The 25,004-nt window shown below is 42.6% G+C and overlaps 1 protein-coding gene across 3 annotated transcripts in view; it reads left to right on the top strand.

Annotated features, from left to right (window-relative positions):
* TEX2 (testis expressed 2) overlaps window positions 1–24,737 on the top strand; it is a 112,009-nt gene extending 87,272 nt beyond the window's left edge. For 2 of the 3 annotated variants that reach the window (XM_081271712.1, XM_081271713.1), the window contains 7 exons: window positions 212–311; window positions 10,458–10,590; window positions 16,664–16,789; window positions 18,598–18,807; window positions 20,783–20,903; window positions 23,317–24,503; window positions 24,539–24,737. In XM_081271712.1, coding sequence (XP_081127838.1) covers window positions 212–311; window positions 10,458–10,590; window positions 16,664–16,789; window positions 18,598–18,807; window positions 20,783–20,903; window positions 23,317–23,439 — 813 coding nt within the window. In that variant the 3' untranslated portion in view covers window positions 23,440–24,503; window positions 24,539–24,737. The remainder of the gene's footprint in view (window positions 1–211; window positions 312–10,457; window positions 10,591–16,663; window positions 16,790–18,597; window positions 18,808–20,782; window positions 20,904–23,316; window positions 24,504–24,538) is intronic. The other variant, XM_081271714.1, reaches the window with a different exon arrangement.
* Window positions 24,738–25,004: the final 267 nt, after the last annotated feature.

The following is a 25,004-nucleotide window of genomic DNA, read 5'->3' as shown; positions in this document are numbered from 1 at the left end:
TACCTCCCCAGTGTAAACCTCCCTAGAGCAAGGAACTGGCCTCCTTGTTCATGGTTCTGTCTGTGGTATATTGTGTGTGTGCACAATTATATTTGGTTAAGTAAGTGATGTGTCTCCCAAACCTTGACGACCATGCCCTCCAAGAGTGTGTTGAACTCTGACTAACTTTAAGCATTTTCTAACTCATTTATTGTTTATTTCTTTTCTCTAGCTCCCCTACTTTATGAACGAGCTAACTCTGACAGAACTTGACATGGGGATGGCTGTGCCAAAAATCCTTCAGGCCTTCAAGCCTTATGTTGATCATCAAGGTAACTCTGACTATTTAGATGGGAATTGATCATTTATATTAGTGTCCAGATGTTTCCATTGCTGCAGATTTAATCCCAAGACTTTATATTTGGAGGAAGCTGGAATCTTTTGAACCATCCTATTTCATATTGAATGTCTTTTGTTCTTAACAGTAGCTGTCTTATACAAATGGGGAATATATCCAGGCTCCCTAAACAAGTCCTGCCAGATTCTTGGATTGTTACAACCTTCAGCTCAAAGATGCCCTCCTGCCAGTTGATGGAGCCTGGGCTCCTGTGCGGGCTGCAGCCCTTTGCTGTGTGAGGCAGTGGGCTGACTCAGACCCACTCTTCTCTTAGAGGCTTGTGGGCATCTGCCCCAGCCCTAGCTCCCTGCCAGGAGCTGCCTCTGTTCACATCACTTCCTTCCCACCCCAGCTCCTAGGTTGTAAATTTTTTGACCTTTGTGTTTTATCTCTTTATGTTCCTTATACTCCTAGTAGGTACTGAGTAAGTGCAAGACAGCAACATAAATTCAAGTATAATAATGTGAGAGGAAGGCTCATTGCTGGGCAAAAAGCCCATGGAATTGATCTTTAAGTGATATTGGGGAATAAAGCCATGGGTATTCTACCACTGAGCTACACCCCAACCCTTTTTATTTTTATTTTGGGATAAGGTCTTACTAAGTTACCCAGGCTGGCCTCAAACTTATAGTCCTGATGCCTCAAACTCTCACATCAGATTGATTTTTTAAAAATTTTTTCATTGTAGTTGGACACAATGCCTTTATTTTATTTATTTATTTTTAGGTAGTGCTGAGGATCGAACCTAGGGCCTTGCACATGCTAGGCAAGCACTGTACTGCTGAGCCACAGCCCCATCCCCAGAACTGATTTTTTAAATGTGCTACTGATACAGCATTTATGCTACTTTTGTAGATGGAGGGAAAGTTTGATTTGAATACAGAGAATTTAAATAGATTTATGAGGATAATGGTTTATATGTCGAGCCTGGCATGGTAGTAGTACACATCTGTAATCCCAGCTACTCAAGACTCTGAGGCAGGAGTATTCCAAGTTTAAGCCCAATCTGGGCAACTTCATGAGACCTTGTCTCAAGGGGGAAAAAAGAGTGGGTAGAGATGTAGCTCAGTGGTAGAGCATCCCTGTATTCAATCCCCAGTACTATAACAACAACAACAAAGATATTTGTGTCATGTGATTTTAAAAGGATCTGGAAACTTGAAGTGGAACCGTCATTTGACCCAGTTATCCCTCTCTTCAGTATATACCCAAAGAACTTAAAATCATCCTACAGCAGTAAAGCAGTGACACCAATGTTTATAGCAGCTTAGTTCACAATAGCTAAGCTATGGAACCAACCTAGATGCATTTAAACAGATGAATGGATAAAGAAAATGTGTTATATATACATAATGGAATAATACTCAGTCATCAAAAAAGAATGACTCTGACTTTTGCCAGTAAATGGATAGATTTGGAGACTATCATGCTAAGTGAAATAAGGCAATCCCCCAAACCCAAAGGCCAGATGTTTTCTCTGTTATTCAGATGGTAACACACAATAGGGGGGTAGGGAATAGAAGTTAAGTGGATTAGATAAAGAAGAATGAAGGGAATGGAAGGGGGGATGGGAATAGGAAAGGCAGTAGAATGATTGGACATAACTTTCCTATGTTCTATATGAATATACCATAATGAAATTCCACATCATGTACAGCCATGAGTATGGGATCCTAATTAGATTACTCCATGTATGAATAATATGTTAAAATACATTCTACTGTCATATATATATATATATATCTAAAAAGATCAAATTTTTTTTGAAAGATAAAAAATAAGTAAGAGGATTTAGACAGGGAAATTTTAGTATGCAGGAGTTAAGTAAGAAAGAGGAGTTAGCCAGATAGGCATCAGCATGTAGGGGAAAGTCTTATGAGTTTCTTTACTGTAGCATCCCTTGCCAGTGAGCCTCTTTCCACTTAAAGCATCATTACATTATTCTTAAAATGGCTCAGAAACAAGTTTAGGAAAAAAAATAATTACAGCTTTTCAAGAAAGAGATATTTATTTTGAAGTAAATGTTTTGTAGAATTTGTAAACTATAGAAGCTGCTTTTGTCTCTGTATGGCTGTGTCAGATGGTTCTTGAATTGTATATAAGGAAATCATTTTTCTGCTGTGGTGTACATTTGATGTAAATATGAAGAGATCTTTCTGTCACTATAGGTAGCAGCCCTGCATATCTCTCTAGCAATATTTCAACTGAAAGGGAGCCCATATTTCCATGTTTTTAGCATCACATTGATTTCAGAGAAAGATCAGAGCGTTTGCAAACCCAGAAGTCCACCTGTATGTTGAGATTGCCTGTAACCCCTCTGTATGTCTATACCTTGATGAATCTTTGTGCTCCTGAGTTTGGTCATTTCTGGTTCGATAAAAGTAAAATTTGAGGAGATTTGGATTCTTTGCAAATTATTTGGCTATAGTTTTCTTAATCCCATGCACAATTTTAAAATTGCTTTTGATGTGTTGGTTACATAGCTGGAATCTTTGCCTCTTCAGTGTGTAGGAGCTACCTTCCTTTCCTCTGACTCAGGTGCCCTTTGCTCTTTGCCTCTTTAGGAACTGACTGGTAACAAACTGGGAAATGATTAGCTTACACAAACCTCCTGAGAGTCATGCTTTAAAAAAGTAAATAATACATGTGCTCTATTTTCTGATGTCTTAGCAATCTCTTATCTCAGCACTGACCTTTGCTGAATTAATAGAAATTTCCAAGGAGAGGGGTGCAGGGCCGCAGGGGGCTTTGCAGCATCTAAGAAGTATCTCTGTGGCTTTGAACTCTGCATCCTCATGGGGCAGCTGTGGTCAGCCTTTGAGGATAATTCCAGTGAGTCTTGAGCTTCTTTCCTGTTCCTCAGGAGCAAGAGCCAGGGTAAGACATTTCACTGTGCAGATCAAGGCATTGCTGGTTTTTAATCCAGGTGAGGTTTATTTAACTCCTTTCAGGGCAAGTTTTAGAGATCTGCCTCCTTGTATAACAAGAGAGAAAATGTGACCAGAGAAAGGAACAAAAAAGTCATAAAGCTCATAGGGTTAAGTTTGATCAAATTAGGTTTTTCCACATCTGCAAAGGATGCATGTATGATGGTAAAAGATTAATGAGCATGAAAGAAATACAGCCACACACAACTTAACGGTGGGGATACATTCAAGAACATTAGTTGATTTCCAGGTTGTGCGGACACCATAGAGTGCTTACACAAGCTAAGAAACTGTGACATCACTAGGTGACAATCTTATGGGATTCATCAGTGACCAGAGGTCATTATGTGGCCGTCACTGTGTCATGTGTTGGATTCCATTGCTCTAGGTGGGAACCTTTCCTTTTAGGGATTAAAATCTGGGATGATTTGCTAGAACTGACCCTGAAAAACAGAGCTCAACCTTCCAGGGAAATGTAATCCAGGCAAAGGAGGCTTCAATAGCTCCAAGGAGAGGCATCTCCAGTAGAATCTGCTCCTGCCCTTTTGAAAAATATTTTCCTGACTTGTGCTTGCTTGTTGGCAGCACGTGGCTTGGAAGGGATATTTAGGCCAGAGCCAGGAGGATTTTTCTGTCCTAGAGGATGCACTTCTTAGGCAACACACAGTGTGGCTCCCAGTGCCAACTCTGGGGTGAGACTGCTCGGTTCACAGCTCCATTTCTTAGGCAGGTTTCTGAACCTCTTCACTTCCTCAGTGCTCAAATGGGAACCCTCATAGCACCCAGCTCACAGCTTGTCTTGAGAGTTATGTGAGTTAACTCGTGAAAGGCACTTCCATGAAAGGCACTTGCACCTGATGCCAGGCAGGTGCTTTATAAGCATTAGCTATTGTTATTTTCCTGTTTTTATTGCTGCCTTCCATGCTTTGCTGTTGGAGAGTTCAGGATGTGTGTTACTGTGATGTCCAGTTAACCCTACAGCTCCAAGCCATCAGGTCCTGCTACATAAACAAAAATAAAAATGCCATTCTCAGCTTTTGTGGCCCTGCCTCTAAAAGGAGCAGTCTGTACTTCCTCTGAATGATGTGCTGCCCAGTTTGAGTTCCAGGACACACCACCAGTGTAGGCAGTGAATAAGATAAATGACCCTCCTTCCCAGGGCATCCTTTCTTCCCATCAATGGCAAGTGACTGGAAGATGAGCAAGATCTGTCCTTGGAAACTGGCACTGCCCTCCTGCTTCACCTCTGTTCCACATGTACCCTGAAACTAAGTCCTCTACCTGTGGGCTGCTTTTGGGCCTCCTTTCTCCTCTTAGGCCACACAGCAAAGCCAAGGAGCCTGTGTTACCCCTCCCTCCTCAGACTGGGTTTCCCTGATCCTCTCATCCACACCCTGGCTGCTATTATAAGCGTTAGCTATTGTCTGGGGCCTTCCCTTTGGGGCCCACTAGACCATCTCTCAGCCAACTCTTTCCAATCATGTTATTAACTGTTAGAGCAGTGGTTCTCATTCATCCAGTAAATATTCGTGAGAGAAATGAAATATCCAGAAAAGTAAAAAGGAAAATCCCATCATTCAGTGATAAGCCAGGGTTAGTTTTTTGTGTATATTTTTTTATGTATTCTCTTTTCAATAAAAAAGTTAATGTAGAATGTGTAGCTCTTTTTAAAAACTCTTGAAGAATGGGGAAGATGAATGATCTGAACTTGAAAGGTCAACCAGAGTCCCCCTGGCCAGCCCTGCCAGAGCCCAGAGGATGACTCACCAGGGTCCTTCAGCAACCTTGCCTCTGAGTGCTTCACAGCCTCCAGGCCCTGGCCAGAGGCTCTCAGGAGCCAGGCACTGTGAGTTTGAGCCCTGCTCCTACATTGTCACCATCTGGCAGCAAGACCGCCCAGAAACTACTAACCATCCCTTAACTCGGTTTCCTTATCCTGCCATACTGGTGGCACGCAGTCTGCCTCACTTGGTTTTGATGAAGATGAGATGGTGCATGGAAAGTGCTCAGAGAGTGCGCAATACGTAATAAGCCACTGGGGTCAGCTGCTACCACCGCCTCCAAGCTTTATTGTTAGTAAAGCTTCCTGAAGGGGTGTGTGGGGACCCTTTTCTGTCAGTCAGATTTCATCTTCTGGGCCTAGGACCAGCACCCACAGGTGTGTCAACAAGTAGCAGAGCAGCACCCACAGGTGTATCAACAAGTCAGAATAAACAAACCATCGATGTGGACTGTGACCCTTCAGAGGCGGAGTTGATTCATGGACATTCACTTTACATATTTAAGGTTGAAGAGTGTCACTGAGTGTCTCCCAAAAACAGAGTGCTGGGGCTGGGAGTATACCTCAGTGGTAGAGCACTTGCCTAGTACGTGCAGGGCCCTGGGTTCAATGCCTAGTACTGCAAAACAAAAACAAAACAAAAAAACCCAGAGTGATGGGTGTCCTTGTCTGTCTCCAGAGATGCCTCCTGTCCTGACTGTAGGCACCCTCCACCTACAGTCCTGTTCTGGACCTTGCCTTGCTCAGGTCCTTTATCCAGTCCCAGAACTGAAGTTAATATGGCAGAAAATGTGCCAGAGTCGTCATCCTGCTACACCCCCTTCAAAAGCAGACACTAGGGAAGCAGCTTCGGATAGAGGCTGCCCTGAGCCTGAGAGCTAAGGCAGGGCCAGGTCATAGAGCTCAGCTGGTGGGAGTGGCACTCACCTGACCAGATGATGTTAGAGAAAGGAAAAAAAGGATTGTATGGAAATGGGACAAAATACCCGATGGGGAACTTGGGTGGAGTGGGGAAGAGAGGACTCTGATTTGTGGCTTTGTCAACCTTGAAGAGGTGGAGCTCCCTATCAAAGCAGTTATAGGAGAGAAAGATAAAAATGATGTCATAGAAGACAACCAAATTTGGACTGGGGGTGTGGCTCAGTGGTAGAGCACTCACCTAGCTGGGTGAGGCACTAGATTCCGATGCTCAGCACCACATATAAATAAATTAAAAAAATAAAGGTCCATTGACAACTAAAAAATATTTTTTAAAAAAAGACAACCAAGTTTAAGGGATTGCTAAGTTTTCTGAGGTCTGTTAGAACAGAATAGTCATGTACATTCTAAGAGCTTAGAAACTCCAGCATCTGGTAGTGATAATATATGATTTGATATTCTATTTTAAGGAGTTTTGTTCCCAGCAGCAGGTGTCCCATTAAGCCTGTCCCAGAGAGAACAGTCAAGGCCTTCAGTAGCAGTAAGACAGGGAGCTGCTACTTCACAGGAAGCTGCTACTTCACAGGAAGACTGAGTAAAGCTTGTCATTCACTATCAGTTGTGTAAGACTACCACATTTACATGGCCATGGTAGGAGAGTTACTGAGGCCATGGGATTTGTTCACTAGAAACCCCCAGAGAGAGCAGAAGAATGTCTGTTCGGGTTGTGGCTCTTCTTGTCTCTGGGGATATGCAACCAGGCATGCTTATTGTCTCTTGGGAACTGTGATCTGAGCTGCACCAGGTGGCCAACCCCATCTTTATTCTTTTTTTTTTTTTAATATTTATTTTTTTAGTTGTAGTTGGACACAATATCTTTATTTTATTTTTATGTGGTGCTGAGGATCAAACCCAGGTCCTTGCACGTGCTAGGTGAGCATTCTACTGCTGAGCCACAATCCCAGCCCCCCCATCTTTATTCTTGATCAAGTATGTATTTCCTAAGGGCAGGGTCCACCCTTGTATTTTTAGCTTTAAAGTCCTGCCGTAAGAACTTGGTAAGCACTTTGGGTGGGATGAGCTATTGTTTCTGCTGCAGTCCCTCTGAGCAGTGGTCCTGGTGGTGGTGACTGCTCCTACCCCCATGAAGCTAGAGAGTGGAACAACCTGGCAGATCCTCACAGGAAGACTGACTAAAGCTTGTCATTCACTGTCAGTTGTGTATCATATGTTGCCAAACAAAGTGCCAACTTTATAGGGGCTCACTGATAATTGGGACTCACCATCTCCTGAGGGCCTCTCATGAGCACCCTTTAGCCCCCTTTCCTGAGTATCTTTTAGGGCCAACTCTAACTTCTGCTTAAAGCATCAAAATTTGTCCTGTTCTTCAACTTTGGCTTTTGTCCTGAGCACTCCCCAGAGCAGGTGATTAGAGAAAGCAGCATTTTAAATGGAACACCTCACTGCAGAGTCTTAACATCTGTCAAGAGCACAAATGAGAAAGACCTGTAACTGCATTCATCCAGAGTAGCTGCATCAAGTTAAGATTGTCTCTTGGAGCAGTGTATGTCCCCGTCTTCATACTGTGGCTACATTTATACGTCCCCCAGGGGAGACAGCCTTCCTGGTAACCTCATTTCTTCTTTCAGTCTTGCAAGGCTCGGGCTTCCTGGCCAGTTGGTCTGGACTCAGAGTTGCGAAAGTCTTAAGTGCTTCCCGGTCCTCCAGGCACTTGTAGCCTGCTCAGTGATTGTCATGGAAGGAAGTTCTTCTTTGCCCTCTAATGCTAACATAGTTTCCTTATCCTCATTTCATTGCAGGCACATCATATTAATTTGTTGAAATATTTATTTGCTGTTCACATCTACTTTTAAATATTCTCAATTCATTCTTGACTATTTTCACTGGGTGCCAGGACTGAAGGCCTCCTGAGACGTATCCAGCACTATAAAAACCCAATCCCTCTCTTTCACAGGATTGGTAAGATGTCCAGGCCGTGTCCTGCAATGTCGGATTTCTGGTTGCCCAGTGCAGCCTCTTTCCTGGGAGCAGCAATAGGCGAGGCCAGAGCAAGCAGTAAGAGTGGGCTGGCCATAGTAGAGAAAGGGAAGCCAGGAGGTGCCAGGAGCTGCTGTCCACAGCCCTCCCCTGAAGAGGCAATGTGGTCTCCCTCTGTGGTTGAGGAAACTGATGCATAGAGGTCATGAAACTCAAGCCCTAGTCCATGTGGCTGGGCTCCATGGTGTTCCCTGGGCCTTACCTGCTTCAGCTCTTGGCAGTGGGGCTGGATCACACCCCAGGGGACCCAGCTCATATTCCAGTGCCTGGGGCCTGAGCCAGCAATTTATTGAGCCTGTGTCCATATTCCTCATGTTAAGCACAGACAAACAAAAGCCTTCCATTTTGGAAAATTTTTTTTAAAACTCTGGTGACTTTAATGTGACAACTTTCAAAGGCAATTCATGCTGTTAGTATTTATCAGAAGCCTGACTAGGATTTCTAAAAGTGGTTATGTTTGAATATAATAGGTAGTTTGAATCTGTTAATTCTCAAGTTTAAAATAGACAGAGATATTACACAATAATGAATGTCTTCATTTTTGATATTTTTCTATTGAGTTTAAATTAACACTAGCCTTTTTTCCCTACTCCCCTTTCTATTGGAAGTGACTAATGAGTGAGTATCTTTATTGAAGCAGATGTGCCCTTTATTTCCAGTAACAGTATTTTGAAGAGCAATCTAGTTAATGTTCTTTAGCTGCTTAATGTAAGCAAGAGGGCAGTTTTGTGAGTGTTGCTATAGTCACAGTTGATCTGCATGTCACTTAATTAAACCAGGTCATTCATGGAAAATAATCACCTTCAATTATGACAAAGAGAATTTGTTGAACACAAAATGGAAATTATTCTGCCTTTAGTGAGGAATTATACCATTAGTGCTTCTTGGGTTAAGTAGTGCTTTTGTCTGAGGGGTGGCCATGTAGGGGAGGGGTCATTTACTGTAATTGCTTGAAAATGCTGCTGTGTGTGAACAGTGGTTTTAGATTAATTTCCTGCTTCCTTTTAGATGTTGTCATTTGTCTTATGGGAATCTGTAAATGTTTATTAACATTTAAACACCCACTTGAAAGATTGCATTTTGATTGGAAGTTCATGAGGTATCACGGAGCAACTGATTCTGAAAAATCAGAGCGTGCCCCACTTTACCTGCCTTACCTGCCTACATTTCAGACACTAGTCAGTGGCCATTCCAGTGGAATCCACAAGCTAAAAGCCTCGTAGATTTGGGTTTATGGTGATAGCATCTTTAAATAGATCTTTAAACTCAGAAACAAAGTGGTTACCCAACTTTACCTGGATAATTGTGAGAATTGAAAGGTAATCCTTATGTTTCCATTATGAGGCATTTTCCAGAAAGAGGTTCAAAACGTTTTTGTCACAAACTGTAGTGAATTGAGCTCCATTTTTGTGTACAATGAGTCGAAATGTATAACTAATTAGAACAAATTAAAAAGAAAGATGAGGAGGGCTGGGGTTGTGGCTCAGTGGTAGGTTGCTTGTCCAGCACGTGCGAGGCCCTGGGTTCGATCCTCAGCACCACATAAAAATAAATAAACAAAATAGGGGCTGGGGATATAGCTCAGTTGGCAGAGTGCTTGCCTCACATGCACAAGGCCCTGGGTTCAATCCCCAGTACCACCAAAAAAATAAAGGGGGGCTGGGGATGTGGCTCAAGTGGTAGCGCGCTCGCCTAGCATGCGTGCGGCCTGGGTTCGATCCTCAGCACTACATACAAACAAAGATGTTGTGTCCTTCGAAAACTAAAAAATAAAATATTAAAAGTTCTCTCTCTCTCTCTCTCTCTCTCTCTCTCTCTCTCTCTCTCAATAAATAAATAATAAAAAGGTATAATATCCAACTACTTCTAAAAGCAAATAAATAAATATTAAAAAAAGAAAGATGGGGGGAAAAAGTTTTTGTTCCCACACTTTGTACCCAATTAAATCTGACCCATTTTTCTGCACTCCAACCCTAGGAACTTTAGGAAAGACAGTGTTCTCTTCTGGGTCTCTTGGAGACAGCCTGGCTCATGGGGAAGTCTCTGCCCCTCCCTTCTGCCTTATAACCAGCAGCCCATCAGCAACCCATCTGACTCTGCCTGCATCAAGCCATTTCCTCCTGTGAGGAGAAGCCAGAGGATGGGGTCCTTCCAGTGCTGATGTGTGCGCTGAGTTCACTTGACCACCGTGATGGGGGCAGTGCTGGCTGCTTGCCAAGCGCGCAGACCATTTCCTTCTTTTCTCCCACGCATAGATCGCAGAGTGCTCTCACAGCCCTCTTCTTGCTAGTGTGATGCTGACTTGGATACTTGAAAATATAAGTTTTTATACTGTCATTTATAGTCATGTTTTTGAGGGGAGGGAATAAAACCTCCTGTTTTTTCACTATTTCTCCAGGACTCTGGATCGACTTGGAAATGTCCTACAATGGGTCCTTTCTGATGACTCTCGAGACCAAAATGAATTTGACCAAACTAGGTAAAGAGCCTCTTGTTGAAGCCCTGAAGGTTGGAGAAATTGGCAAAGAAGGGTAAGGGGCTATATATGAACTTACTAACCCAACCCTGGGGGACCAGCCTTTCCTGCAGCCTCTGTGAAGCAGGTTTGAGGTGTGGGAGCCTCTGGATGGCAAGCACACTTCAGTGTAAGTGGGCCACAGAGCAATTTGGGGACAATTTCCAAGCTTTTCCCAGGGACTATGAGTTCTCATCCCCTGCTTAGCCATGACAGTGTCTTCTGCCTCAACACTGTGAGGGTCACAGTCACGGGGCTGGGTAATAGTCTTGATTACCCCAGAAAGCACCACTGACAAGCAGGGTAGACTCGTTAGAGTGACAAAGCACTCTGCAAATCAAATCATCTCTTCAAAAGCTCTTTCAGTTCTCAGCCATAGACAGTGCTGTGTGGAGTAAGCTAAAGTCCCTTGGGGAATATTGCTTTAATCACCTAGTCAGAATTATTTATAGAGATGGTTTTTTTTTTTTTTAAGCCAAGAGGGTACTCTGCAAATGTTCTGAGAAACATTTTCCTAAAATAATACAGTAAGAATTTTCTTAGTAAATTCTTCTCTTTGTAAACAGTGTATCTGTGTCCAGAGGTGTCTGATTTAAAAATATTCCAAAATTGTGAGATACTTAAGGGAACCTAATATTTTTAAATTTTTGCTTTAATGCATACAGGAAATAAGCTAGAACTTTTATCATTCCCACACACCTTGAAAGTGGCTGCTCTGATTACATGTTTAAGTGATATCATTGTTTATATCAAATTAAAAATGTATTTCTTGTTCTGTAGTTCCTTTACATGGACTAAACAGTACAATGTCAGGGAAATAACATAAGGGACCACCTTCACAGAAGCTAAATGCAAGACCCAGGCTGTAGGATTTTTGCTTAGCTACAATACTGACCTACTGCTCTCATTCATGCTTCATGTGATAATGGCAGACTGGGGGAGCTGGGTTATACCTGCAAGATTATTCTTTTGCTTTGATTATCCTGATTTATGTAAGTTACTTAATAAAATATTCCTGTTTTAATAATTGGAGAATTTCACCTGCTGTATGCAATCTAACTTATATCTACTATTTTCCTTTCATTTTCTGCTATTTGTTAAAATGTATTTGGATTCGGCAATCTGTGGATTTGTATTTTCTGGTGAGTGGTACTTATCAACTCTCCCTGTGGCATTCATACCCTGTAAGTGCTGAGTCTTGTTTGGTCCCATGTGAAGGCATGAAGAGGCCTGTCTTTTCATTGTGTTCCTAGATGTGAGGCATAGTCCAGGTCCTATAAGGACTGGGGTTGGGAATAGAGGCAAAGCTTTGCTAACAGGTAAAATCTCACAGACTTCCCCAGTTAGAATTGCTGGGGTCCTGAGCTAGCCCTCACCACTTCTTGTCCATTGCCCCACGCCTGTCCCCATGCACAGCTTAGCACCATCCATCCAGCCTCGTGACGGCAGAGTTGCAGAAACAGTCTTGAAAATGAGGTCTCCAGGGCTGGGGTGTAGCTCATTGTAGCTCATTGGTAGAGCATTTGCCTATCAAGCATGAGGCCCTGGGTTCCATCCCCAGCACCACCCCCAAAAAATGGAAGAGGGGAAGAAAAGAGGTCTACTAAATGGTAGCAGTGACACAAGTTTCAGTCAGAAGGATTTATGCAGGGAGCCCTTTCTGAAAACAGCTCTGTGCCGGCACAGAGATTCAAATTCTCCACTGGAAAGGGGTTCTTGGGCATCAGGTTGCCAATAAGGCCAGGTCCCTGGTCCTGGTCACTTAGGCATTCCACATTCACTGCCATTTATGTGGCTCACAAACTGTGACTGATCAGAGGGTGCACATATTCCTAAGCAAGCCATGGTCTCCAGACTGAGTGAGAAAACCCTCGGCTTTAGGAATGTGGTGGTATCAAATTTAATTTTTAATATACTTCTAAAGTACCATTTTTTCCTAGAAGAGTTTGGCATAAAATGTTTTGCTTCTTCCCGTGAGGATGTTAAATTATATATTGATGTGTAATTGCCTGCCATTTATTCTTAAAAGCAAAACTGGGTGTGGTAGCACACACATTGCAAATTTGAGGCGAGCTTCAGCAACTTAGTGAGACTGTCTCAAAGCAAAAAATAAAAAGAACTGGGAATATACCTCAGTGGTAAAGTGCCCTAGGCTTAAGCCCCAATATTCTCTTCCCCTCAAAGAAAGCAAAGTACACAATCTAAAAGCACTTCATCTGGGAAGGAAAAGACCTAGGAAAATGGACCCTTAATCATTTTTTTGCAAAAAGAACCCCTTGGGGATCCTGAGCACTCTGGAGTCTTCTTTCAGAAGATGCCTCCACAGGCATCATTTGACTCAAAGTTTCTGGGAGCCTCTAAAAACCCATCTGTGGTTAAGAACCTAATCCCAGAAGTAATTCTGGAATCCACTTCTTCACTTCTTCAGTCATGAGCAGTTGGGATCACGTTGAGGCTAAGTGGCAGAGGAGAGACAGAAGGCAGCACACGTAGTAGCTTTTATGAGGCATGTGATCTTTGCTACTGACACTCTCCTTAATATTAAACCTCCAAAGAGCAGACTGTGGGATGGGCCAGTAGTGGCCCTCTCCCCCAGGCCTCCCTTCAGCCTGTGATCACCTGTCCAGGGCCACACTCAACACAGGGGTTTGTTCCCGGTGTCTGGCTCTGGCAGGGCCTAAGCTTTATCTTGCTTTTTTCAGTGCCCATTCAAGTGTGCAAATGATTATACTTTGGGGAGTCTCTGAGGAGATGCTACTCCACCTGGAAGAAGTCTCTTCCTGGCAGGAAGTCTGTTACCTGTGGCATCTGAGGGCAAGATGGAGAAATTGAAATCTGTGTTATTTTGTTCCAGTGAAGTCCCTTCCCTTTGAAATGTGTGCCCACTGTGTATTCATAGACATTTTTCTTCTAGGTTTTGCCTTTCCTAAATAGCTTTTTTGTCACACATTATAGTTAACATCAGTAAGTATTGGAAATGGAATTCAAGAGCTGGGAGTATATAGTTTACTGATAGAGCATTTGCCTAACACATTAAGACCCTGGGTTTGCTCCCCAATCCTGCAAAAAACAAATGAACAAATAAAAAAGGAATTCAGGTAGTGAGCTGAGCAGACTAAACCTTAGGAAAGGACCTAAAGAGGACCTATATGGATCAAAGGAAAGCATTTTGCATGTAAGGTATTGGCCTGTTCCTTCCTCACTACTGCAGCTTGGGCCTGTGTGCAGGTTCTCACAGGGCGACCCCCTCTGACCTCCATATTGGGTTACTGGTCTGTTTCACCATCCCTCGACCCCCAGACCCCTGACCTTCTGGGAGCCAAGAACTCCCAGTTTCCACTGTGACTTGGTCTTGATGACTGTGTACTCCTGTGTGTCTGCAGCAGAGGCATGGGACTGATTTCCTTTAAGTTAAAGAAAATTAATACATTTTTTATAAATGTGGTCTCTTATAGGGCTGTAGAATCTAATTACGGTCTCTTCACTTAGAGCATTTCTTAAGCTGCATTTTAGAATTGCCTCAGGAATCGGACATTCTTTTAACCATCCTGAGGGGTAGCAAGTCATCTTGCTTTGTAGATGGTATAGACATAACTAGTCTTTGTCAGAGGTCATGGTGATTATGAGACCAAGAAAAAAATTTTTTTTCATTCAAGGCAAAGCATTGGTGATAAAAACGATCACTTTTTCTTGTGCCTGACCCCAAACACATTCCAAAAAGATGTGCAGCAGAGGCCACATGACTGGAACAAGCCTGTTCAGGTGGCTCTCTGAGAGGGCAGCACACTCATATGGAATTCTGATGTGTGTTTAAAGCTGTTAGGCCCATTGCCTTCAAACACATCTTCTATGAGGATGTGCAGTGTGTCTTTCTCTGAAGTTCTTGCTGGCATCATGAGGTCAAGATCATAAAATGCATGTTCAGTTATAAACAAATATCAGCCAAACATTGAGCCACACATGTGGCTCAGTACTTATTGGAAGTATTGGTATTGCATAATACAGCTCCCAGTGCAGACCTTAAAGGTACCACTTGGTCAAAATCAGAATTTCACATCTTCTGATCTGCTTTAACTGATATAGCATTATCTAAATTCCTCACTTCAGACCACAAAATTTGTCTTGTTCTCTGTACTACAGAGGATTAGTTAGGGAACCTGAGAGCTCACTGCAGGCTTAGCCTTTGGCATCTTCTGCCCAGGGTCTGGAGCTGCCAAATGACACACACAGATGGGAACACAAGGGAGTGGCTCAGCAGATCTCCCTCTGATCTTAGGTCCTGCAGGCAGCCCTCTGTGCTGTGTGGATGGGGAGCAGACCCTGTCCTGTCAAAACAGAGCAAGGCCTGAGAGCCAAAGAGCACAGCCACCTGTCTTCTGATGGAGAGGTAGGGTAGCTGTGTGTGGGTTGGCAGTTTATATCTCTGACTGTCCTCATCTCAAGACACAGGGGTTAGGCTCTCTTGTGAATGTTTTGTGCTGTACGTTGGATACGAAAGATCTCCGTGAGGGCTGCTAACCACAGAATTCTCTGAAATGGCTCTGTGAACAACCAGTGCCCAGAAACCCTTCCTGAACTAGCCAGGCTTGTGATGGAAGGAGGGAGAAAGGCAATCAGGTGCTGCTTGGGGGATGGGATGAGGGGCCTTTGTTCTGTAGACAGAGCTCCCCTTTACTGTGGAAGTCCAGCTTGCTGGCTCTAGGGCTGGCTCTAACATTTCAGAGCTGGGGTTGAGCAAGATCCTCATGTCCTTCCAGAGAGGACATTCTTGGGATCCTCTTACAGCTGAGCTCCTGTTTCAGATGTGGCAACTTCAGTCCTGCCCTCCCGTACATGACGCTGGGGTACTGCTGGCCCTTCATGGCCACAACAGCATGTGCACTCTGCCCATGTCCTCAATGATCAGGAGATGACTGCCCTGGTGGGCTTCTGGTGGCCCAAGAACGGTGTCAGAGGAAAACCAAAGAGCTGCAGCTGCAGGAAGACAGGGCCTATCTCTACTGTAAAATTACCCTATCTCGATACTTTTGTCCTTATCAACAATTTAAGGCCCAACCTCTGCTTAGTGAACATTTGGTTGCCTAATTCTGTTCAGAAGAACTCTCTCCCTCATCCATTTTATCCTGATTTAGTCCCTGAGCCTCAGATACAGGTCCCTGTCAGTACTGTTTGTGGCAAAGCCACAGTCCAGGAAGGGAGAGCTGCCTTGGTGGAGCTGAAGGTCAGCTAGGAAGCCCCCAGTGTCCCTCAGCAGGGAGCCTTGGTCTCTCACCTCTGCTGCTGATCCAGTAAGCTGATGCCTCTGGAAACTGGAGTTTCCAACCCAGAGAAATTAATGAGGGTTGTTGTTCTCTGTTGAGGCTTTCTGTTATTTTAGTAAAAGGAATGATCTTTAAACTTGTACTTCTCCATGAAAATCCCTGGGTTCTCATGTCACTTGCTTCCTCAAGTCCCTTGAGACTTACACCTTGTGGTTGTTGACTTTTTCTGTGACCCTCAAGAGATAGGGCAGGTGGTGGGGGGGAGTAAGATAGATATGTAGTTTCACTAGGAAGGAGTCTTGGGTCAAAACTAATTTGGGAGGTAATGAAAACAGGAAGCACTATAGTTATTGACTCAGCCAGAGGCAAGGGACTTGCCCGCATGTCCTTATCTTCAGTGAGAGGTGGTCCTGTTACCAGCATTAGCTGTCACCTCACTCCTGCAACCATCCATACTTTCCATTTACCCTCCCACTTGGCTCCTGCTGCATTACTGACAAAATCACCACCTGCCCTGACGCATGCTCAAAAGCAAACTCTTCTGGGTCCAAGTCCTCTTCAATCCTGTTAGGGGACTTGGTGCTGGAGTCTCCTGGGGAAGCAGGTCAATCCTTGCACTCTTGGATTGGGCCTCTTTCTTGGTTGGTTGGAGACAATGACAGTGTGTAATAGAGGTGCCATCTTGATCCCCTGTGGTTGAACCTGTGTGTGTGTGTGTGTGTGTGTGTGTGTGTGTGTGTGTGTGTGTGTGTCTGGGCATGCGCGGACATGCATACGAGTGCTCTGAGAGCAGTGGGCCAGCTGTACTGCTGACTGTCCCCTGTTCAGTTGCAGGCCCAGGGCTTACTGTCTAGCTGACAGTGATGAGGAATCCTCTAGTGCTGGCTCCTCTGATGAAGATGATGCACCAGATCCCAGTGGGGGAGACAAACAGCTCCTCCCAGGGGCTGAGGGGTAAGTGGATAAGGGCTTCTGGAGACTCCAGGGGTCAGGGTGGCAAGTTGAGAGTAAACCTTTTCCCCCTCTTTCCTCCATAATCTTTTCCTCCTTAACAGTGAGTTGAGTGATTTTTTGCATTAATAGCCAGTGTCAGTGGCTTGTTTAAATTCCAAGTCACAGAGAGAAAAGACTTGTATAGCTTTTCTTTCTTAAGAGGGTACTGATACCATGGCTCCCCACAGCAAGAGAAGGTGAACTGCATGCTCACTGTGCAGAGCCCTCCCTGGATCTTCAGAGGGGCCTACCCTGCACACCACCTCCCCCTGGTGCCCAGTGGAGAGAAGAGAACCTCCCTCTCCTGAAGCTGGACCCACTTGCTGCCCTGGAGCTACTAGTCCCTACAAAGCTGAGACCATTCAGATGATATCTTGGGTGTATGTTTTAAATATGAATGATTTAGCTGATCTTCTAGATTATGAACTTCATTTAGGGGCTCTCTTTGCCTGTTACTTGGATAGCAGAATTATCAGAGTGCTTAAACAGCCTCTCTATAAGGATCTTTGAATTATTAAAAGGGAGCTGAAGAAACTTAAGATTACTGAGAAGTCAGATGATTCAGAAACTTTTGTATAAAAATATTGATTTAGCTGGGTGGGTGGCACACACTTGTAATCCCAAGCTACTTGGAATGCTGAAGCAGCAGGATGGCAAGTTCAAGATCTGCCTGAACAACTTAAAGAGACCCTGTCTCAAAATAAAGTTTGAAAAAGGGCTGATATAGCTCAGTGGTACAGTGCTTTGCTTGCATGAATGAGGCCTTGGGTTCAGTTCAATACCCAATACTGAAAGAAAAAAGAGGAAAAAGAAAATATCTACCTATTTACTTTTAAAATCCTAGAGAAGATGAGTAGAGAACCTTTGAGAAGCTGTTGCTAAAAAGTTTGTGTGCATTATTTTAAATGTAACTGATTGATCTTCTTAAGAATGATTGTTTGGGGCTGGGGGTGCAGTTCAGTGATAGAGGGCTTGGCCAGCTGCACAGGCCCTAGATTTGATGCCCAGCACTGCAAAAAAGAAAAGAAAAAAAAAAGGAAAGAAAGAAAAAGACTTTTCCCTTTACACATAGTATTCCTGATGCTCTGGAGCTGTGGAGGATTTTTAAAACAAATATCCCCTCTTTTCAGGGCGTTTTAGGTAGATATGGCCTGACACAGAAGCTTATTTTCTTGATCTTCTAGCTTGTCAGTTTGATGTAGCATTTTCCTTTAAGAAGTTCCAAGCCCTTTGAAAAGTACTTGCACCTTAGAGTTTATATGACACCTCCCAAAGACAGGCAGTGAGTCACTGTTTTGTATCCCTATTGGTGCAGCCTGGTTTGCCGTTTACTGTTTGGAGATGGTGGGATTTCACTTAAGAAGACATGAACTTGTATTCAGCAACTTGAACAGCAATAAGAGGCGGGGGTGGCTTTTCCAAATTGAGGACTTTGTCCAACTTTCTCCATTGTCAAGTCAGGTGCTCTTAATTCTCATCTGAGGAAGATTTGACTCCCATCATGGGGTCATTTGCCAATATTATAGAGATTTTTGATTGTCATGAGTGGGGAGTCTGCTGTTGCCATTGAAATAGGTGGGGCCAGGGACAACTAAAAATTCAACAGTACACAGGACGGACCCCCCTCAACCCAGAATTACCTAGTCCAGAAAATCAGGAGTGCCATGGTTGAGAAACTGCTATCAAGTAAGGTGAACACAGAGCCATGAGGTTTTGTTTGTGAAAGAGCAAAGCCTATACTAACATCCTGTTTTGTTCCTTGTCTGAAGATACGTTGGAGGTCATCGAACGAGTAAGATTATGAGGTTTGTTGATAAAATCACCAAGTCAAAATATTTCCAAAAAGCAACAGAGACAGAGTTCATTAAAAAGAAGATTGAAGAAGTCTCCAATACCCCCTTGCTGCTAACTGTTGAAGTACAAGAATGTCGAGGAACCCTGGCAGTCAACATTCCACCACCCCCAACTGACCGAATATGGTACGGGGAGGGTCCTTAAAGACAGCAAGTGATTCCTTTTGTTGCATGACCATAAACATCCCACCTAGCCTGCTTAACTTTGGGATTAGGGCAAGTACCATGGACAGGAGCTTTTTCCCACTATTTTCATGGAACCCCAATATTCGTTGTAAATTTGTTCGCACTTTCTTCTGTGAATGGTTAATTCACATTTAAGGATCCATCTTCACATGTCAGAAAAAGTTAAGGTGAATGCTTGAATTTTATGGGATGAGCTGTTTTTATTCTCAATCCTCGTCCACCCTAAAGATTACTCCTCCACCAGTGATAACAGCTGCCCTTTGTAGCAAACTGGTATTCTCTGTCCTGTGTTCTCTGACTGTACCACTTGATTAATTCTCACAGCTTCTTGGTGGGGTGGGAATTACACATCCAAGTAAAGTCCAGGTGGTTAGAGAGAATCCTGAATTAGATCTTGACATCCAGGAGGCTGGAGCACGCGTATTTGGTGCTTGTGGTAGGAGGTCTGTCCAAGAAGTTGGTTCTCATCTCCACCTGCAGGTTAGAATTACATGGGGACTTGCTAAAAATACAGATATGCCTGGCCCATATGTCAGGCTTTGGGGGAGTTGCAGTGATTAACCCAAGGTTGAGAATCATTGAAATAAATTTTTCATAAGTCCAGCATCTCTCTGTGAATCTCAGTTTTAAAATTGGCAATCTATGCTGGGGTTGTGACTCAGAGGTAGAGCGCTCACCTAGCACATGCGAAGTGCTGGGTTCGAGCCTCAGCACCACATAAAAATAAATAAAAGTTTTTTAAAAATTTTGCAATCTAAATCCTATACAGTAGGTATAGTATATACAGTAATTGCAGAAGGAACTGCATTGTATCATAAACTACACTCTTAGTAAAACTATAACTGTGATCCATCCCAGAGGGAAACCAGCATGCTGTGCATATCCATTGTATCCAGGAGGCTCTGTAGAAATAATCAGAGGAGGAATGATAACACTGGTGTTATCCAGGATAAGTTAACACCTTTTTAGATTTTATTTTCTATAAGTCATATGGTTAAGTAGAGAGAAATTGAAAAATGAGTATGATGAAAAGACAAAAAATAAAAGCCCATAATCTTATCATTTAGAAATATTTCTTTTTAAACAATGAGTTAGTAAAATATTTCTTCTCCTTACTGCCAGCCTTTTAGATTTAGCAATTATAAATGGCACTGCTCAGTAAGGGACAAAATAAAGGCCTCTCAGCTAGTGTTGCCCATCACTGCTCCAGTGCTGAACTCTCTGCTGTGGAACCGCAGAGATAAGTAAAGATAGGGAGAGCACTTAGAAATGTTTGTAGCAATTTGACATTGTATTTCTAAGTCACTGGCTCATGACAGATTAACATCCTTAGGTAGTATGATAGCACACAGTGTCTTGTCTACTTTGCTAACAGTTCTGAGTGCCAGTCTGCTTCCCAGGAGGCCATAAAATACACAGTGTGGAGTGTGGGGAGAAGAAGCAGGTTATAGAATGTCCTCTGTCTACGCATGCTTAGGAAGATAGGAGGAAAATTGACCCCACTCCTTTCTTGGAGATGACATTCAAAGAAAGGCTATGTCTTTTAAGTTCCAGTTTACACCCTTATGTTTTAGCTTTTGTAATATACATTATCTTATTTTATGAAAATTTAACAAATTACTATTTGAGGGGAAAACAAAAACCACAAAAGAATTCCCAGATCATGGACTTATGCTTCCTGGCTTTCCCATTGCATCAAAACTGATCTAAATCCATCATAGCCCTGTCCAGAGGACACAGGCAACTCACAATTCACTCTTGCTGTGCTGAATTGGCTTTAGAAGGGATTCTCAGAATAAGAGAGCACTTCAAGTAGTAATAAAGTCCCATGTGAATGAGGAGTGCTTGCCATTAGTGCTTGTCTACTTCTTTTCTCTGCTTCTAAATGTGGTTATTACTTGTTTTCTTCAAAAAGGTATGGTTTCCGGAAGCCGCCCTATGTGGAGCTGAAAGCTAGGCCAAAACTTGGAGAGAGAGAAGTGACTTTAGTTCATGTGACAGACTGGATAGAGAAGAAACTAGAGCAAGAGTTTCAGGTAAACCCACAGTGTTATCTGTGTTTCACTCCAAGTATGAAAGCTCTGGGTAGAACAGAGGTCCTGAACTCACTTCTTCTGGGTCTTTTGAGAATCCAGTGAAAACCATGGACCTATTGGACATGTCAACACGTGTCTATAATCCCAAGGCTGAGGCAGGAGGATCACAATTCAAGGCCAGAGTCTGCAATTTAGCAAGGCCCTAAACAACTTTGCTCAAAAAAAAAAAAAAGGACTGGAGATAGGCTCAGTGGTTAAGTGCCCCTGAGTTCAATCCCTGGGACCAAAAATGAGAAAATAAAACAAACTACTTAGTTTGGACCTTCATCCCAGAGACAACACATATGATTAAACATGGGCATAAAACAGTGCTTCATTTATAAGATAATTTTATGTGTGAATTTTTGCAGTGCACTGAATCCTCAGTAATACTCAATCCTCAATAATACTTTAAAGCACAGTTGTCCTTCAGGACTTTGTGGATTAGCAAAGGAGTTGTTTACTTTGTGATGAATTTCACCTTTTGAAAAAGACTACTTTCTTTTCATGATAGTATATTTTGTTACCATTTTTCCAAAAATTATTTTATTACTTAAAAGCAATTAATAACCATTTTCAAAAGTACAGTCTCAAGAGCTGGGGCTATAGCTCAGTGGTAGAGCTCTTGCCTAGCACATGTGAGGCATTGGGTTCGATCTTTAGCACCACATAAAAATAAACAAACAAAATAAAGGTATTGTGTCCATCTACTTAAAAAAAAAAAAAAAGTACAGTTTCAAAAGCCCTGAGGCATATTCACAGAACATTACTAAATAGTCTTCAGAAGAGACCTAGATGTGGGTCAGAGAGCCAAATGATGACATCTTGTACCAGTAAGCCAGTTGGGACTCTCTGGACTTTGTCCTTCCCGTGTAAAGTTTGGAATTGACCAGCTGGCAACACCTGGCTGCCTTTGGGGAAGTCGCTCTCTGCCCTGGTGTGGTATTCATACCTTGCTCAGTTTGTTCAGTTCAACGAACATTTGTGGAAACCCTTCCATGTCCTAGGGACCAAATACCCTGGGAGTCCAAGAGGAATCAGGCCCCCCTCCAGATATCTTCTACATCCTTGGAGTTTGCTCAGCCAGAGTGCATTCTCCACGCCTGTTTTCTGTATTCTGCCATCAGACATAATGCAGTGTAGCTGAGGCCTTGGAATGAGCCATTCTCACCATATTTTGATCAGATGTTTTGTTTTGTGGTGTAGTGAGTGGATCAACCCAGGGCTTTGTGCTCTACCACTGAGCTGTACCTCCAGCTCCTTAATCAGTTATTTGAAGCATAGTTGTCTTTCAATTTTTTGTGAATTAGCAGACAACTTGTTTACTTTGGGATGAATTTTACATTCTGAAGAAGACCTGCATCCTTTTCATGATGGGATATTTTAAGATTTTTTCAAAATCATATTGTTATTTAAAAGTTAGAGGGCTGGGGCTGGGGCTCAGTGGCAGAGCGCTTGCCTAGTATGTGTGAGGCACCACATAAAAATATAACTAAAAAAAATTTTTTTAAGTTAGAGATTAAATATAACTGATAACCCATTTCTGAAAAAGCTTATGTTATCACCAAGTGGGAAAGTTCTTTGAACCTAGTTTGGAGAAAGACTCTCATGCTGTTAATTTTTTCCTTTCTCTTGTATCCCTAGATCCTACACGGGAATTTGGGTGGGTGGGTCATCTCTTTTAGTAGGGGTTATTGGACTCCAAGAAGCAAGAGGAGGGAAAAGAGGGCAGAGATCGGATGCTGGTGCACTCAACACAAGTTCGGAAATGGAAGGATAGCCGTTTTTCTCTACCATAGCACCTCACTTGGTTTTTTATGTATGCTTTTGTAAGAGTAATTATGGAGGATTGAGTGCATTGACAAAATTCACATATAAAATTACTTTATAAACAAGCAAAGCACCATTATAATCAATCAGATTATCCTTTGGGCATTAACTGTAGTAGGATTTCTTTTATAGATAGCTTTGTGTGGTTTGGGTTTGAAAAAAAAAAAGTTAGCTTACATTTTGTTGATAACATTTAAAATAAATAAAAATACATTCACTTGGAGTATGTGTTCTGGACATAATTTGGAAATATTGTCAGCAGTTAATCTAGTTCTCCTAAATTAATGTTGTTGAATGCTTGTTATTTTATCCAGTGTTTCTACTTCAGAACTGACATACTGGGTTCTTCATGCACTGGTGTAATTCCTTGGCTTTTTCTAAACTAAAGCATGGTGGAGGAATTGGTTTGGAATGTGTGGGTAAAGTTTTCTCACATATACATATATTTTTAACTTGTCTAAAGCCTGAAATTATCAGAACAAAAGAGGGGGACGGCCTAACAAAGCATTATTCCACATGGCTGTTCTTTAATATCTCCCTACAGAAAGTTTTTGTCATGCCAAACATGGATGATGTTTATATTCCTATAATGCATTCAGCCATGGACCCTCGCTCTACTTCCTGCCTCCTGAAAGACCCATCTGTGGAGGCTGCTGACCAGCTGTGATGGGTGAAGATGAGATGTTCCCAGTATTATGAGACCTAGCTCCAGGTGTGGGGTTCGTGGCTGCCATCTGTGCTGTGGTCCTGGCCTTTCCTTGTGCCACAGCTATTGTCTCTTCAAGGACTGCTTATGCCCTCTGCCTGCTGGTGCCCATTCCACTGTGAGGTGTCATTCCCCGCATCCCATGACAGGTGTCTGGATTGCCTGCTGCAAAGCTTTGATTTGGCAAAGGAGAGCAGAAGAAACATCATGATGGGTCCAGAAGTTAAGTGACTCACATCGTGGCTTTTTAAAAAGTCTACCAGTTTTGTGGCAGCAAACAAGCACATTCAGAGCAAAGCTGTTCAACTGGAAGGCTTCCCCTTGCCTCCTCAACTCCTCCAAAGCTTTTCCTCAGGCAATGGAACTTTTTCACTCGACACTTTGTACACAATTGCAGCCCTCCACACTCCCAGAATGTCAACATGGTATTGTGTGGAGTGGAATTTTGTGAGCCATTTCATTGTTGGTAAAGAGACAGGCATAGTAACTTTTTTTTTTTTCATGATTATTGTGCATTTTGGAAGCAAGTAGCCATAGAACACATACACTAACACTTTCAGCTGGGGTGGAGACAGTGAGATTTATGTGAACGTTAGGCAAAGCCATGAGATCAAACCATCCCAAGCCTTTACCAATGAGGTACAATCACCTTGCTTCTAATCCTGTTTTCCTGAGACATGAGCTTACATGACAAAGTCAAACAGTGCACATAATGACTGTATCTCCCTAGTATAGATGGGGTGGAGCCAGAAAGCCAGAGCCATGGTCTTTCATCTGGCATTTCCTGTGTACTCCAGAAAGCTTCATTTAGGAATCTGAATGCTTTGTTAATTTAATTGGTCTGGGAGTTTTGTGGGCAGTTCCTTCCTCGTGGCCAAACAGAGAACTGCTGTATAATTATTTTAAGAGTCAAGACCAAACATTTACTCAACATCAAACACTACGTCTCAAAATAGACATATGACTTTTCTTTAATGTTGCCAACTTAATTTTGTGCATCTGTGTCATTAATGTTTAGTTTACAAGTTTGGGGGCTAATTGTATGATTTGCTTTGAGAAGTAAACTTAATTCAATTGCATCCAATGTCAATTACCTTGGATAACTTTTAAAACTTACATCTGTGGACAAAGCTAATAGTGGTTTTGTAAACAGCACCTTGCCTGAACATGACTTTAAAGAAATTAATATATTGAAAAAATATATTTGAACCCTTGATTATTGCACCATTAAAACATTTGACTTAAATTATTTGACCATTCCACCCAGTGTACTGTTCTAATTTCTCATTGTGTAGGCTGATTTAAGAGTCCGCATGTCTTTTTCACTGGTCTATAACTTTTGTGCAATAACTAAAGGCAAAGGACTAGATGCACTACTGTGTAGAGATTACAGGACTGTACCCTATTGCACTTAAAAATATAGTATGTGGGGATTTACAATAGCTTGCATTGTTTCACAAAATAAACATCTCATGTCAATACTAGATAAGCATCTAAGTTATTTCTACTAAATCCTGTTTAGATAA

Source organism: Spermophilus citellus, assembly GCF_964194105.1.
Source record: "Spermophilus citellus genome assembly, chromosome: 17".
Taxonomy (NCBI): Eukaryota; Metazoa; Chordata; class Mammalia; order Rodentia; family Sciuridae; genus Spermophilus; species Spermophilus citellus.
Note: the sequence above shows the minus strand (reverse complement) of the source record. Positions and strands in the feature narration are given on the sequence as shown.